The sequence below is a fragment of the Macaca fascicularis genome, chromosome 6 (genome assembly GCF_037993035.2).
Source record: "Macaca fascicularis isolate 582-1 chromosome 6, T2T-MFA8v1.1".
Taxonomy (NCBI): domain Eukaryota; kingdom Metazoa; phylum Chordata; class Mammalia; order Primates; family Cercopithecidae; genus Macaca; species Macaca fascicularis.
The window spans coordinates 77,542,949-77,557,133 of record NC_088380.1 but is presented as its reverse complement, the minus strand read 5'-3'; the positions used below and the strand labels follow the sequence as shown (position 1 = coordinate 77,557,133).

Below are 14,185 nucleotides of genomic sequence, written 5' to 3'. Positions count from 1 at the left end.
CGGCGGCGCGGAGGCGAGTCAGGTGGGCGGGGCGATCTGGAGCAGGAGGCGTGACCGGAGGGCGAAATTGGGGCTTCCTCTGCTCTGGTGACCCAGAACCGTCAACTGAAATGACCCTATCTGTGTAGTACTCCGGCAGGATGGGCCTTGGAGCGTAAAGGCGGCAAAAAAATAAAAAAAAGGAGAGAGAGACAAAGAAAAGAAAACCTGAAAATCTCAGCTGCACTGCCACATAACGTTTTTCAGCCAGAAGGCGAAAGAAGAAATCGGAAGTGACGTCGCGGCCAAAACAAGCCCGGGCTTGGAGGCCTGTACTGAAGCTGGCCTCAGATGGGAAGGCTCCACTCGCTGTCTGCTGTCGTCGGTGGTCGCGAGACCCTGCACTCTCACCGGGTCGGCCTCCAGCCCCCGTGTCCGGGATCCGCTTGCCGCGGATGAGCGAGAGTTTCTTCCTGGGACTTTTCGGGCACAGCTGGCGGGTGGCTACAGAACGGACTTCCTTTCCTACAAGAGTCTCCCCTCCAGCGGGCTCCTGTCTCGGGACGCTGGGACACCTGTAGCCTGTGAGGCATCATTTATTTTCATAGCACCTTCCTCTCCTTGTAGGATAATTCCAGAATCAGGAAGAAACGAGGGGCTCCTGTTATTAGCATCCGCAGGAACTAGCATAGCTGCTCACTTTATCTCCTTAGACTCTCTATCCCTTCATCCCTGGGCTCTGACAGATCGAGGTGAACCTAGCTATCTATTTAGCCTTACCCCCTTTTTCTCACCACCTCCTCTTCTAAGTCGTGTTTACCTCACCCCCCGCCACCCTCACCCCCGCCTCCCTCTCCTGTTCTTCAAAATTTTGTCTTACTAATCAACTTTGCTTCTCCTCGCATTAGACTGCTGTGCCAAGATAAGCGTTCTTTTTCCACCCACCCCCTTCCCCTAAACACATTTGCTATTCTCCTCTCGAAGACCTGTAATTCCATCTATAAACCTTGATTTGTAACATGGAAACTGTTTAGAGCTGGAAAGAATATTAGAAAGGCCTATTTCAACACCTTTTTATAATAGGTGAATTTCAGAAAACTTGTATTATTTATTTGTCCTGGATTGCCCAGCTCTTTAGTAGCGATGTTGGGAGTGGAAAGCCAGGTCTAATCAGCAAATGTTAGAAATCGAAAAAAGAGTATGGAAAAAATTATTAAAGTTAAGATCAGAAAACTTACGGAGCACCTGGTAGGACCAAGTACTGTTTTGTGTGCAGAGATTGGTAAGAGTGGTCCCCATCCTAGGGGAGTTTTCAATTTAGATTTATGTAAATGGTCAAGAAAATGGTAAATGCTAAAATACAGATATATGCAGGGCACTCAGCTTAGGGGAGTTGCACTTAGCCAACTGCTGGATAGGAAAAAGGGGGAGATAGTTCTTGCCTCAGGAAACACAGTTGGGATTGTCCAGTACTTTTTAAGACGCATGGACTAATGCATTGCACATCCATCTCCCTTTGAATCTCTGAACTTACTTTCTTTTCTGGTTTCCTTCTTTTTGCCGAAATGTATTAACCTTCCTGCCTTTTTTTTGTTTTTTTTTTTCCTTACTATACTATGTGTTATTTATTCAACTCTCTCTTGGAGGTTTTGGCTTTGTTCAGTGCTGCCTCATTATTAAAATTAATGGTCAGAGTGATGGAGTCAGAAGAGCTGAGTAAGCCCTCATAATTCATGAGCTTCCTTTTTCTCCTCTCCTAGGTGGACATATGATTATCTGACCTGCCTACTCAAAGGATTATTACAAGGATTAATCTTTGAAAATGTTTTTAAAATTGTCAAAGGTGGTTATCTGTAAATGTAGGGTTTGGTGACCCTTGCTCCACTGTGATCCTAATGCATTTTTCTTTTAATTCAAATTCCAATTTTATAACACCCTGCACCCTCTCAAAACTTCTAAGAGGCAATAAACCCTAACATGAAAAAATTAACTGGATGTTATTAATTGCCTTCCTGTCCCAAATGATAATGTATCTAAGACAATTATACATCTTGGAAAGCCAATCCATAATCTACCTACTTTATTTTTCATGAAACCTACATTAAGTTGCTAATGCTTAATCTGAACAAAAATTGATAAATGTACCTTCAGTTCAAGAAAACCAAAGTTTTGTAAAGTCTTTCACGGTCTAGGAATCACAGGTGTTACAGATAACAATGCCAATAAACTTGGATACAACATGAATTATATCATTTCTAAATTCAAACTAAGGGCCACCTATATAAACATAACATATTAAAAAACTAACCTGAGGTAAGAAGTTAAAGTTTATTTTCATTGTTAGCCTGATCTTTTATCCATTTGGCAATATTCAGATATAGGAAATGGGAGAAACAGTAACTAAAATTTATTGGAATTTAATGATGGAGGTGAGAATGTCACTGTCCAGTATTTCATTTGGTCTTTACCAGAACCCTGTAAGGTTAATGGTGGTATCCCTATTTTATAAACGACACGGAAACTCAGAGGGATTGAGTAACTTATACAGGTCACACAGCTAATTAATGGCAAAGCTTGGATACATACTCAGGTTTCTCTACCTCTGAACATTATATGCTTTCTATTATGTGTAGGTGCTTTCGAGAGCATTGTTTCGATACTTGATTGAAAATGATTATTTTGTGTATTTTTACCTAAGTTGATAGAATACTTTTAATTTTCTAATTTTTTTCTTTCAGATTTTTAAATATCCAAATTCCAAGAATACACTGGATACTGCTCTTATAAAACCAAGAGGAAATCATGAAGAAATGTTTTAATTACTGAAACTACAGTTGAAATCATGGCTACATCAACAAATCTGGATATTGGAGCCCAGCTTATAGTGGAAGAGTGTCCCAGCACTTATAGCCTAACTGGCATGCCAGACATTAAAATAGAACATCCACTGGACCCAAATTCAGAAGAAGGGTCAGCTCAGGGTGTTGCCATGGGAATGAAATTCATATTGCCTAACCGATTTGATATGAATGTGTGTTCTCGATTTGTGAAGTCCTTAAATGAAGAAGATAGTAAAAATATTCAAGATCAGGTTAATTCTGACCTGGAGGTGGCATCTGTCCTATTTAAAGGTTGAAAGTTATGGTATAAATATCTGCATTTGTTTTTGTTTTTGTGTATTTGGGTTTTTTCCCCAATCATGAAATTTTGAGTTTGGGAAGACAGTTTAGAAGTCATTTTTTAATATGATTTTCTGGAATCTCACAGAAGCCAAATTAAAATAATTTCAGATTATATAATATTTAAAGGAAGTACATGTTGATTTTTTTAAAAACTTCTTTTTTAATATTTGTTTACAAATTCCCTAATGAAGTTCCCTATTGTTCCTTTAAAAATCATAGGGCTGGGCACGGTGGCTCATGCCTGTAATCCCAGCACTTTGGGAGACCGAGGCGGGCAAATCACTTGAGGTCAGGAGTTCAAGACCAGCCTAGCCAACATGGTGAAACCTCGTCTCTACTAAAAATACAAAAATCCGCCAGGCGTGGTGGGACACACCTGTAATCCCAGCTACTCAGGAGGCTGAGGCACGAGAACTGCTTGAACCAGAGAGGCGGTGGTTGCAGTGAGCTGAGATTATGCCACTGCACTCCAGCCTGGGCAACAGAGTGAGACTCTGTCTCAAAAAATAAAATCATAAGAAAAAAAATTCGTGTTCCTTTTAGAAATGAATTAGTGTAATATCCCTTCCTGAATATTCCTGTTCTATGAATATTTAATGTGCATTCATTTTCTATGCTTTAATGCATTGAAGTCTGTCATCATGCCCTATATTTGCTTTTTTTTTTTTTTTTTTTTTTTTTTTTTTTGAGACGGAGTCTCGCTCTGTCGCCCAGGCTGGAGTGCAGTGGCGCGATCTCGGCTCACTGCAAGCTCCGCCCCCGGGGTTCACGTCATTCTCCTGCCTCAGCCTCCCGAGTAGCTGGGACTACAGGCGCCCGCCACCTCGCCCGGCAAGTTTTTTGTATTTTTTTAGTAGAGACGGGGTTTCACGGCGTTAGCCAGGATGGTCTCGATCTCCTGACCTTGTGATCCGCCCGCCTCGGCCTCCCAAAGTGCTGGGATTACAGGCTTGAGCCACCGCGCCCGGCCCTAGATTTGCTTTTACAATGATACCCTGAATAATAAAACTATTCTCTTAGGATAACATCATTCAAGATTAATATTTTTTTCCAGAACTTTCACTGGTAGTACAGTACAGACTTTTTTTTTTTTTTTTTTTTTTTTTTTTGAGTGGAAGTCTCGCTCTGTTGCCCAGGCTGGCTCTGTTGCCCAGGCTGGAGTGCAGTGGCGAGATCTTGGGTCACTGCAACCTCCACCTCCTGGGTTCAAGCAGTTCTCCTGCCTCAGCCTCCCGAGTAGCTGGGATTACAGGTGTGCACCACCATGCCCAGCTAAGTTTTTGTATTTTTAGTAGAGAGGGGGTTTCACCATGTTGGCCAGGCTGGTCTCGAACTCCTGACCTCAGGTGATCCACCTGCCTTGGCCTCCCAAAGTGATGGAATTACAGGCTTGAGCACCATGCGCAGCCTAGATTAACTCGCCACTATGCAAACAAGGAAGTATAGACTTTCTATGATAAAAACAATTTAGTATCACTTGATAAATAGTTTAATTGAAGCTATTATACCTCATGTATTTCTTTTTAAATGTAGCCATTGACATAGAACTCTTACTGAAATGCTTTTAATGTGTTTACATTTGTTTTTTACTTAGCTGAATGCAATATCCATACATCTCCTTCTCCGGGAATTCAAGTAAGGCATGTCTACACCCCATCTACAACAAAGCATTTCTCACCCATAAAACAGTCAACTACTTTAACCAACAAACACAGAGGAAATGAGGTCTCTACCACACCTCTGTTAGCAAATTGTAAGTATTTGCCACTGATGTATTACTATATTCTTAATATAATACTTTCAAGAATTTGACTTTAAAACATTATTTTCATTAAATGCATATTCTTTGGATAAAGAAAATGTTTTATACTACACAATGGAATACTATTCAACCTTAAAAAAGAAGGAAATTCTGTCACTTAGCGACACATGGATGAACCTGGAGGACATTATGCTAAGTGAAATAAGTCAGGCATAGAAAGACAAATACCACATGATCTCACTATATGGGACATCTGGAAAAGTAGAACTCAGTGGAAGTACACAGTAAACTGGTGTTTACCAGAGGCTGGGAGAGGTGAGTAGATGCTGAAAGGGTAGAGATATTGATCAAAGGATACAAAGTTTTAGCTAGACAGGAGGACTACTTAATGACGTATTGTGCACAATGGTGACTATAATAAATATAATGCAGTGAAGGCTGGGCATGGTGGCTTACACCTGTAATCCCAACACTTTGGGAGGCCAAGGCTGGTGGATCGCTTGAGCTCAGGAATTCGAGACTGGCCAGGGCAACACAAACTAAAAATACAAAAAATAAAAAATGCAAAAATTTTTAAAAATAGCCAGGTGTGGTGGTGCATGCCTGTGTTCCCAGCTATTTGGGAGGCTGAGGTGAGAGGATCACTTGAACCTGGGAGGAGGAGGTTGCAATGAGCTGAGATTGCACCGTTGTACTCCAGCCTGGGTGACAGAGTGAAACCCTGTCTCAGAAAAATAAAAATAAAAAATAATAATGCATTATATTCTTCAAAATCGCTAAAAGAGTAAGTTTTAAATGTTTTCACCACAAAAAAGTAAGTATATGAGGTGATAGATTTGTTAATTGGCTTTAATCATTCCACAATATAAACATATATTAAAATACCCCTTTGTACTCCATAGATATACACAATTATTGTCAATTAAAAATAAATAAATAAATGCATTATACTTAAGTTTTTTGAAAGCTTAAGTGATATCCTGGTAGTTTTAGCAATTGAAAACTTTTTCATATATTATTACATTTTTTAATATTTCACGTGGGGCTAGACACAGTGGGTCACACCTATAATCCCAGCACTTTGGGATACTGAAGTAGGATTACTTGAGCTCAGGAGTTCAAGACCAGCCTAAGCAACATAACAAGACGCCATCTCTACCAAAAAAAATTTTTTAAATTAGCCAGGTGTGGTGGCATGCACCTGTAGTCCCAGATACTCAAGAGGCTAAGGCAAGAGGATCACTTGAGCCCAGGAGGTCAAGGCTGCAATGAGCTGTGATCACGCCACTGCAGCTCAGACTGAGCAGCAGAGTGAGACCCTGATTCCAATCAATCAATAATAAATAAACAGTTCATGTGTTATATTTCTCTGTTGAGAGAGCAAATACAAATTAAAATATTACGAAAACTTAAAAGTTTTACTATAGAAATCAGTTAATAATGAGATTAAAGATAATAATTCGGAGCCCTTTGAAATTAAAATACAGTCAGTGTTTTCATGTTCTTGGAGTTCAAGGCTTCACATTTTACTTATAAACCAGATCACTGATCAATAAATGATTTTGTAGTAAAAGCTGAGTGATTTGCACTGTAATTTTGAATTTGAATATAATATGAATATGAAACCACCTCTTTTAATACCTTGAATCTACAACTTTTTAAATGTAGAATCATTCTAGAGGAAGTAAAGTTTTTCTATTGAAACTACAAAAATATTCTATGTAGCATAAGTATGTTAAAAAGAGAAAAACAACTATTTGTGTTAGTATTTAACTGTATATATGTTAGTCACTGTATTTGAGAATGTAATATAAATATATCTATATTCTAAAGCATGACAAAATCTGTCTTTTCTTTGGAAACACTAAATCCCTCCTGATTTCTGAGTCACATACTGTAACAGTTGAGCTAGGAAGAATCTTCCTGTAGGACTCTCACCCCACTGTTGGCCGTTTCTGGTTTACTTACATAAATTTGCATAGGACACCAGTTGCTTTTCTTTCTGTAGTAAGGCCATCCAATCATATCATTGAAGTCAATGATCAAATGCTACTAATTTTTAAGGAGAACTCTCCCTATTTGGCATTGTCTTTAAAGAAGTTATCTTAAAATAATCCACTATAGAATTTTTGAGCTAAAAACAAATACCTAAGATCATTTGATTTACATCCCACATTACAGACAAAAATGTTTAAAGTTACCCAAGATCACATAGCTAATCAGCCACAGCTGGGCCTACACTCAAGAATTTATTCTCAGGCCAGGCGCAGTGGCTCATGCCTATAACCCTAGCATTTTGGGAGGCTGAGGCTGGCGGATTGCTTGAGCTCAGGAGTTGAAGACCTGGGCAACATGGCAAAACCCTGTCTCTACAAAAAATATGAAAATTACCCAGACATGGTGGCATCCACCTGTAGTTCCAGCTATTTAGGGGCATGAGGCAGGAAGATCACTTGAGCACAGGAGGTTGAGGATGGGTGACAAATTGAGACCCTGTCTCAAAATAAATAAATAAATTTACTCTCAAGCCTGTTTTTCATTTATGACCTCATTCCTTGTAAAAAGAAAACCCCATAGAGTCTTGAAATAAAAATATTTAAGACCACAATGGGGTCAGTCAATAAAAAGACAAAAAGTGTCTTCCTGTCTTTTAGACCCATCTTCCTCATAAGTTTGGATACAGAAATAGCATTTTAAAAATTAAATACCTAAGCCATTTCTTCAGAATAGATTTCATTGATAATAACAATTTGTAGATTTTTAAAAAAGGCCGAGGCATGGGGGCTTATGCCTGTAATCCCAGCACTTTGGGAGGTCAAGGTGGGAGGATCCGCTTGAGCCCTGGAGTTCAAGGCCAACCTGAGCAACATGACGAAACCTTGTCTCATAAAAATAAAATTGTAGATATCAAAATTACCTTAAGTGAATATGAATCAATTCTCAGATACAGAATGAGTACTTGTAATTTTAGGATACTTTTTTTTTTTTCTGTCACCCAGACTGGAGTGTAGTGGCGCAATCTCAGTTCACTGCAACCTCTGCCTCCCTGATTCAAGTGATTCCCCCCGCCTCAGCCTCCCAAGTAGCTGGGATTATAGGCGTGCGCCATCACGCCTAGCTAATTTTTGTATTTTTTGTAGAGACAGGGTTTTGCCACATTGGCCAGGCTGGTCTCAAACTCCTGACCTCAAGTGATCCACCTGCCTCTGCCTACCAAGGTGCTGGGATTACAGGCATGAGCGACCGTGCCCAGCCTTAATTTTAGGATACATTTTAAGTTATATTTTTAAAACAGTAAAATTATAGTTTTTGTTTTGGAAAAGAAAATTGTGACACAAACATGAACCCTGGGATGATGCAAGTGTACCCTATAGATAATGCATGAAGTATTTTCTGTACTGTTTCAGCTTTGTCAGTTCACCAGTTGGCTGCTCAGGGAGAGATGCTGTATCTGGCTACTCGTATCGAACAAGGTAATAGCCTATTTAAAAATATTTAAATTCAGTAGGATTTATTAGATTTGTTATTTTATTTTAATATAAGAAAGTATAAAGACAAAAACAAATAGTTACATAAACTCACCAGGCAGATAACCCAATGGATAGTAAAAAAAAAAAAAGGAATATAAAATGTAAAAGTTCCTTTACCACCCTTGCCTTTTCCCCAAAAGCAAACATTATAAGTTTCTTACATTTTCAGAAAATTTTTATGGAAAACATTTCTATTTGTGTTTCAGGTTATGTGTGAGAATGTGTATGTGCTTGTTACTTACACAAAAGGCAAAATATGCACTACATTGCACCATTTTACACTGAATACTGTGGAGAGCTTTCTATATAAGCACATATTAAAGACCTGTTTTATTGTTTTTCTAGTTCCGTAAGTGTGCATTGTATTGCATGTACATGTTCTATGTTATTTGTTTTAACTGCCCCCCCTTAAGTTTTAGGTTTATGCTTAAAACTTAAAGTATATCTATAGGGCAGATTCCCACAAGTAGATTTGCTGAGTCAAAGGGTGTGTATGTGTGTATATATATACATATACACATATATACATATATATGCATATATACATACATATATATACATACAACTTATATATGTAAATATATAACATATATATCTAAAACCAGATGTATGTCCTTACACCAGAGCTAGAGTTTCTGTTTCCCCATGCCCTCACTGATATAGGATATTAGCAGACTCCAAATTTTGCTAATCTGACGGGTGAAAAATGGCATCTCAGAGTAGTTTCATTTACATTTTTTAAGTTATGGTCTACTGGAATTTTTTGTGTGTGAACTGCCTGCTATATACTGGTATGTAAACTCTAAATTAAGGAAATTAGCTTTTTGTTGTTGTTTATGTTGCATATATTGTTCCCCAGCTTGTCATTTTTCCTTTGACTTCCTTTATGAAGTTCTGAAAGCATAACATTTGTAAGTCATAAATTTATTTTCTTCTTTGTGACTTCTGGATTTTATATCTTTCTTAGAAAGGATTTCCCATTTTAAGATTATAAATAAATTCACTCATTCCTTATTCTAGAACTTCTGGGGCTTCCTTTTTACATTTCAATCTTTAACTCACATGGAATATGTTTTGCTGTAATGAAGTAAAGATTGAGCTGTATTTTTATTTTCATGCTTTAAAAGTTAGCCAATTGTCCCAAAACTGTTTATTGAATACAGGGAGTCTGATCAAAGAGTTTTATTTTGCTTAATCACATCATTTTTATAAGAAAGACTTAATCATTATATTTCTGTTTGTTTATGAATATTTGGAGGCTTCTTCAATCTACTAAATAAATTTAGAGACAAGGCTGTGGACTTAATAACTAGTAGACAATCTAGGGAAGAAAATGGGGTTCAAGGTAGAATTGCATGGTACTGTATTTGAGACTATTCTTCATTCACATTATATTATCTGTCATCCACATAACATCGTGTTAGCAAACCACAAGAATGAGAGAAATTCACAGGTAGCAATGTTAGCTATGGAGTAGAAGATAGCTTTAATAAGATTCAGTAAGTTTATGTATTTCTGTAATGCTGAGGGCTATCATATAATCTCATTTTTATTATGATCCTCCCAACTGTACGTCGAGGTAAGCAAGGAATTCTGTATATTGAAGAAATTAAGTGTCTTGCCCAGGGTCACATGGCTAGAAAGTGACAGAGCCAGAATTCAAACTCTGGTCTCCTGATTCTGAGACCAGTATTCTTTTGACTGCCTTGTACCTGGCATTATGTCATGTCTGGTAGTTTGTACTTTAAGTAATATGTTATCTGAACCCGGCTATGTACACTGAGGCATATTTTAATACATTCAGACTACAAATTACAACAACATGCAATAGGACACCAATCAAAAGTCAGCAAAAAGTGAACTTTGTTAAGTATTATAATCAACTCTTCGGAATGCCAGTTTTTCATAGTGATATTAAGATGTGGTTGTTAAATTAGATCACAAAAATTGCTTTTCTTTTAAATAGAAAATGTTATCAATCACACGGATGAAGAAGGATTTACTCCTCTGATGTGGGCTGCAGCACACGGGCAAATAGCTGTGGTAGAGTTCCTACTTCAGAATGTAAGGAAAATGCCTCAGAAAATGTATATGTATAGTTACTTAAGTTCAGTTAAGTCATTAGTAGAGTTTTTATATATCCAGCCAGCTAGGTATAATGGTAGAGGCTGCCAAAAAAAGTTTAATGCTTTTCATATTCTCGTGGAACTTGGATCTAGTTGGGAAGGCAAGACTAATCATACATGCAACAGTAAGAAATAATTTGATGCCCAGACCTCTCTAAGTCCCACGGGAACAGAAGTACTGTCAGCTTTGAAGGAGAGGGCTTCATGGAGGAGCTGTGACTTGACTCCAGAATGAAAGGATAATTAGGATTGATACAGGACAGAGGAAGGAAGGCATCCAGGCAATCTCAATAAAAGCATCCATGAGTAAAAGTTTTCATTATTTCTATATTAAGCCCAGAACATTACCAGGCCTAGTGTTTTACTATAATTATTGTAGACAAGGATAACAATATTCTTGTTTAATTGAGAAGTCTTTTATCTCTACTTCCCATATCAGGGTGCTGATCCCCAACTTTTAGGAAAAGGTCGAGAAAGTGCACTGTCGTTGGCCTGTAGTAAAGGCTACACAGATATTGTCAAAATGCTGCTTGATTGTGGAGTTGATGTAAATGAATATGATTGGGTAAGTTTGTGATACTACATTTAAAATTACTCTAACAAGTTTTAGAATTTGTTTGGTTCAGGAGAGATGCAGTAAGTTTTATTAAAGAAGAAATAGACTGGGCATGGTGGTGTACACCTGTAGTCCCAGCTGCTTGGGAGGCTGAAGCAGGAGGATGGCTGGAGCCCAGAAGTTTGAGGCTGCAGTGAGCTATGATTGCACCACTGCACTCCAACCTGGGTGACACAGACCCTGTTTCTAAAAAGTAAATCAAAGAATAAATAAAGAAGAATAATTAATTAGCTAAATACCTAGAAGAAAAAGTGAATATCACAGACTCAATTATTAGTTCTGATTTAAGTATCCTTCACAAAATATTAAAATTACTTTAAATGATTGTATGTCCAATTCTAGTAAAACTTCTCACAGCAGCATTAAATTACTTGAGTCTTGCTCACCCTGAAAAACTCTGAATTGCCTTTTTGTTTTGCAGAATGGAGGAACACCTCTGCTTTATGCTGTACATGGAAATCATGTGAAATGTGTAAAGATGCTCTTAGGTAAGCAGATGAAAGTGAATACTATTTAGAAAATGCCATGTGAGGACTTGATTTTATTTTTTCAACCTGGCCTCCCCTGGTGCTACTCAGGAGAATCGTTAACTATTGTTAAATACATGAATCTTGCTGCTCTTCACCCCTAGAGCACCTGCTACCATAAAGTTGCCCATGTGAGAAGCAGCTCCATCACATACCACACTTGCAATTGGACCTTTTGTCCTTGTTGCTTTCATTTGGGGGGTCACATGTGAATCTACTATGTGACCGGGCACAGTGGCTCATGCCTGTAATCCCACACTTTGGGAGGCCGAGGTGGGTGGATTACTTGAGGTCAGGAGTTCAAACCAGTCTGGCCAACATGGTGAAACCCCATCTCTACAAAAAATATAAAAATTAGCCAGGCAGGTGGGCGCCTGTAATCCCAGCTACTCAGGATGCTAAGGCAGGAGGATCGCTTGAACCCCAGGGGCAGAGGTTGCAATGAGCCGACACTGCACCGTGGCATTCCAGCCTGGGCGATGGAGCAAGGCTCTGTCAGGGAAAAAAAAAAAAAAGAAGAAAAGAAAATGAATTCACTATTGTTTTCTTTCTACAGTGTCCTTACGCATGAGCTTTATCTTTTTTTTTTTTTTTTTTTTTTTTTGAGACGGAGTCTCGCTCTATTGCCCAGGCTGGAGTGCAGATGAGCTTTATCTTTAACTGTGTATGAGTTTCAGCTACTCCAGAGGATGCTGTTTGTTTGAAGTGTCTTCCCTCCAATCCACTAAAATAAATTCTGAGTACCCCATGCATTCTGTACTTTGTCAGACTATCCTAAAAACATTCTCCAAACTATTTCTACATGAGCCAATAATAGACAAACATACCTGCATTTTCATTTCATTTATGTAGATTTTTCTATTTTGGTATAGAAAGTGGGGCTGACCCAACAATTGAAACTGACTCTGGATATAATTCTATGGATCTAGCTGTAGCCCTGGGCTATAGAAGTGGTAAGTATGTCGAACTCTTGTGTCTCATCTTAGTAAAGCTCTGTAAATAGTATAAGCCAGTACTCCAAACCATCTTCATCACTGTAATCCTAAAACATGTTATCCCAACTCCTGACATACACTTTTAACTTTGGGAAAAGTCCACAAATTCCTATAAAGTCTAGAAATAAGTTTGTTACTATACTTTTCACCAACTCAAATACTTAGTTACCGGAGGATAAGTGCATACATGTTTATAAGATTTATTTCATATTTTGATAGCAAACCATTTATAGGGCAACCTTAGGATAATCTTGTATTCTGGACTCTACTTCAGTTTCAGAAATACAGAAACCAAGATACAACGTCCAGTAACTTGGACAGTTCCTCAGGGACAGACTAAGTTTCCCAAGTTTTTTAAAGTTTTGCATTGTATTATCGCCCTCAGACTATGCATGTATCCTGCTTAGAAATAACTTTATTTTAGGAAAAGATTGGGGATAAGTTAAATTTGATAGTTTTTTAAGAAATTTATAGTCAGTGTGCTGTAATCTTGATTACCTATCTGTTCTAGTTCAACAGGTTATTGAGTCACATTTGTTGAAGCTGCTTCAAAATATCAAGGAGTAGACACATTCATCAGAAAATGTCTGCCCTTTTGTTTACTTAGTCCTTATAAGTGATAGTTTTGTTTACTTATAAATTTTTACCTCAGTTGCAATATTTACTGATTTTTAGTAGGTTTTAATAAATATTTCTCTGAGTAATTCACTGGTTTATAATAAATTTAATACCCTTTTTATAACTATGTTTTACTGTGTATTTAAAATTATAAATTAATGTTTCATGGCATGTAAATTTTTATGGTACAGATAGTTATCATCGGTCTTTGTATCAAGTGCTGTAATTTGACATTTTCAGAAATTATTCTACCCTAGTCATCTTCACTCATGTATTAAGTCATTCACTTTATATAGGGTTTGTTATAAATCCCTAGAAAAAAATTGTTCTTATTGTTGAATTAAAAAGTGCACAGTGTGATTGTTTACAAAATGATATTATAAATAAATAAAATACTTTGTCTGTCAGTTTGCATAATACTTTTTTTAAGTATACGAGATTATTAGAGATTTCTTTAGGATTTTTAATTTCACCCTTCTGTCCTGCCGTAATACTTCATTAGATCAAACAATATATGTAATTAAACTGAATCTAAGTCAATCAACAAAGACTTACTGTCATTTCTAGAAGTATATTTAGAATATTTTTCTCTTTTAAGGAAGTTTTTCAGTAGGAAAAGACCTCTGTGAAGAGAAGTCAGTTCTTCAGTACAAGTGAGATATTCTCTAATGGCACAAAGGGAGCACTATAAATCCATGTTTCACAGAAGCCATGAAGAGCGAGCCGTGGGTGCAGGGGCCTTTGAAAACAGTATGCTGAGAATAGATAGGGCTCAAGGACAGTATCTCCAATTGAACTTTTAATGAACTCCCGTAGGCGCCAAGAAGGCGGGCAGATAAGGAAGAGCATA

The 14,185-nt window shown here is 37.7% G+C and overlaps 1 protein-coding gene across 5 annotated transcripts; it reads left to right on the top strand.

Annotated features, from left to right (window-relative positions):
* Positions 1-31: 31 nt before the first annotated feature.
* Positions 32-13,883, top strand: ANKRA2 (ankyrin repeat family A member 2). Of its 5 annotated transcripts, XM_045393855.3 has the most exons (10): positions 32-563; positions 1,740-1,822; positions 2,718-3,110; positions 4,756-4,914; positions 8,331-8,396; positions 10,420-10,517; positions 11,019-11,144; positions 11,617-11,683; positions 12,595-12,675; positions 13,229-13,883. In XM_045393855.3, the coding sequence occupies exons 3-10, from the start codon at positions 2,822-2,824 to the stop codon at positions 13,282-13,284; spliced, it is 942 nt and encodes a 313-aa protein (XP_045249790.1). In that variant the 5' UTR covers positions 32-563; positions 1,740-1,822; positions 2,718-2,821; the 3' UTR covers positions 13,285-13,883. The 5 variants fall into 5 exon arrangements, 4 of the variants coding, with proteins under 4 accessions (XP_045249790.1, XP_073849715.1, XP_005557193.1 ...); XM_073993614.1 differs by lacking the exon at positions 1,740-1,822 and having other exon boundaries at positions 2,718-2,949; XM_005557136.5 differs by lacking the exon at positions 1,740-1,822.
* Positions 13,884-14,185: the final 302 nt, after the last annotated feature.

What these genes read in the sequence shown, in the direction of transcription:
- ANKRA2 (XM_005557136.5), top strand. Translation starts at nt 2,822, where the DNA reads ATGGCTACATCAACAAATCTGGATATTGGAGCCCAGCTTATAGTGGAA. An exon ending in TAGAGTTCCTACTTCAGAAT is followed by an intron (nt 10,518 to 11,018) that starts GTAAGGAAAATG and finishes TTCCCATATCAG; the next exon opens with GGTGCTGATCCCCAACTTTT. An exon ending in AGCCCTGGGCTATAGAAGTG is followed by an intron (nt 12,676 to 13,228) that starts GTAAGTATGTCG and finishes TATCTGTTCTAG; the next exon opens with TTCAACAGGTTATTGAGTCA.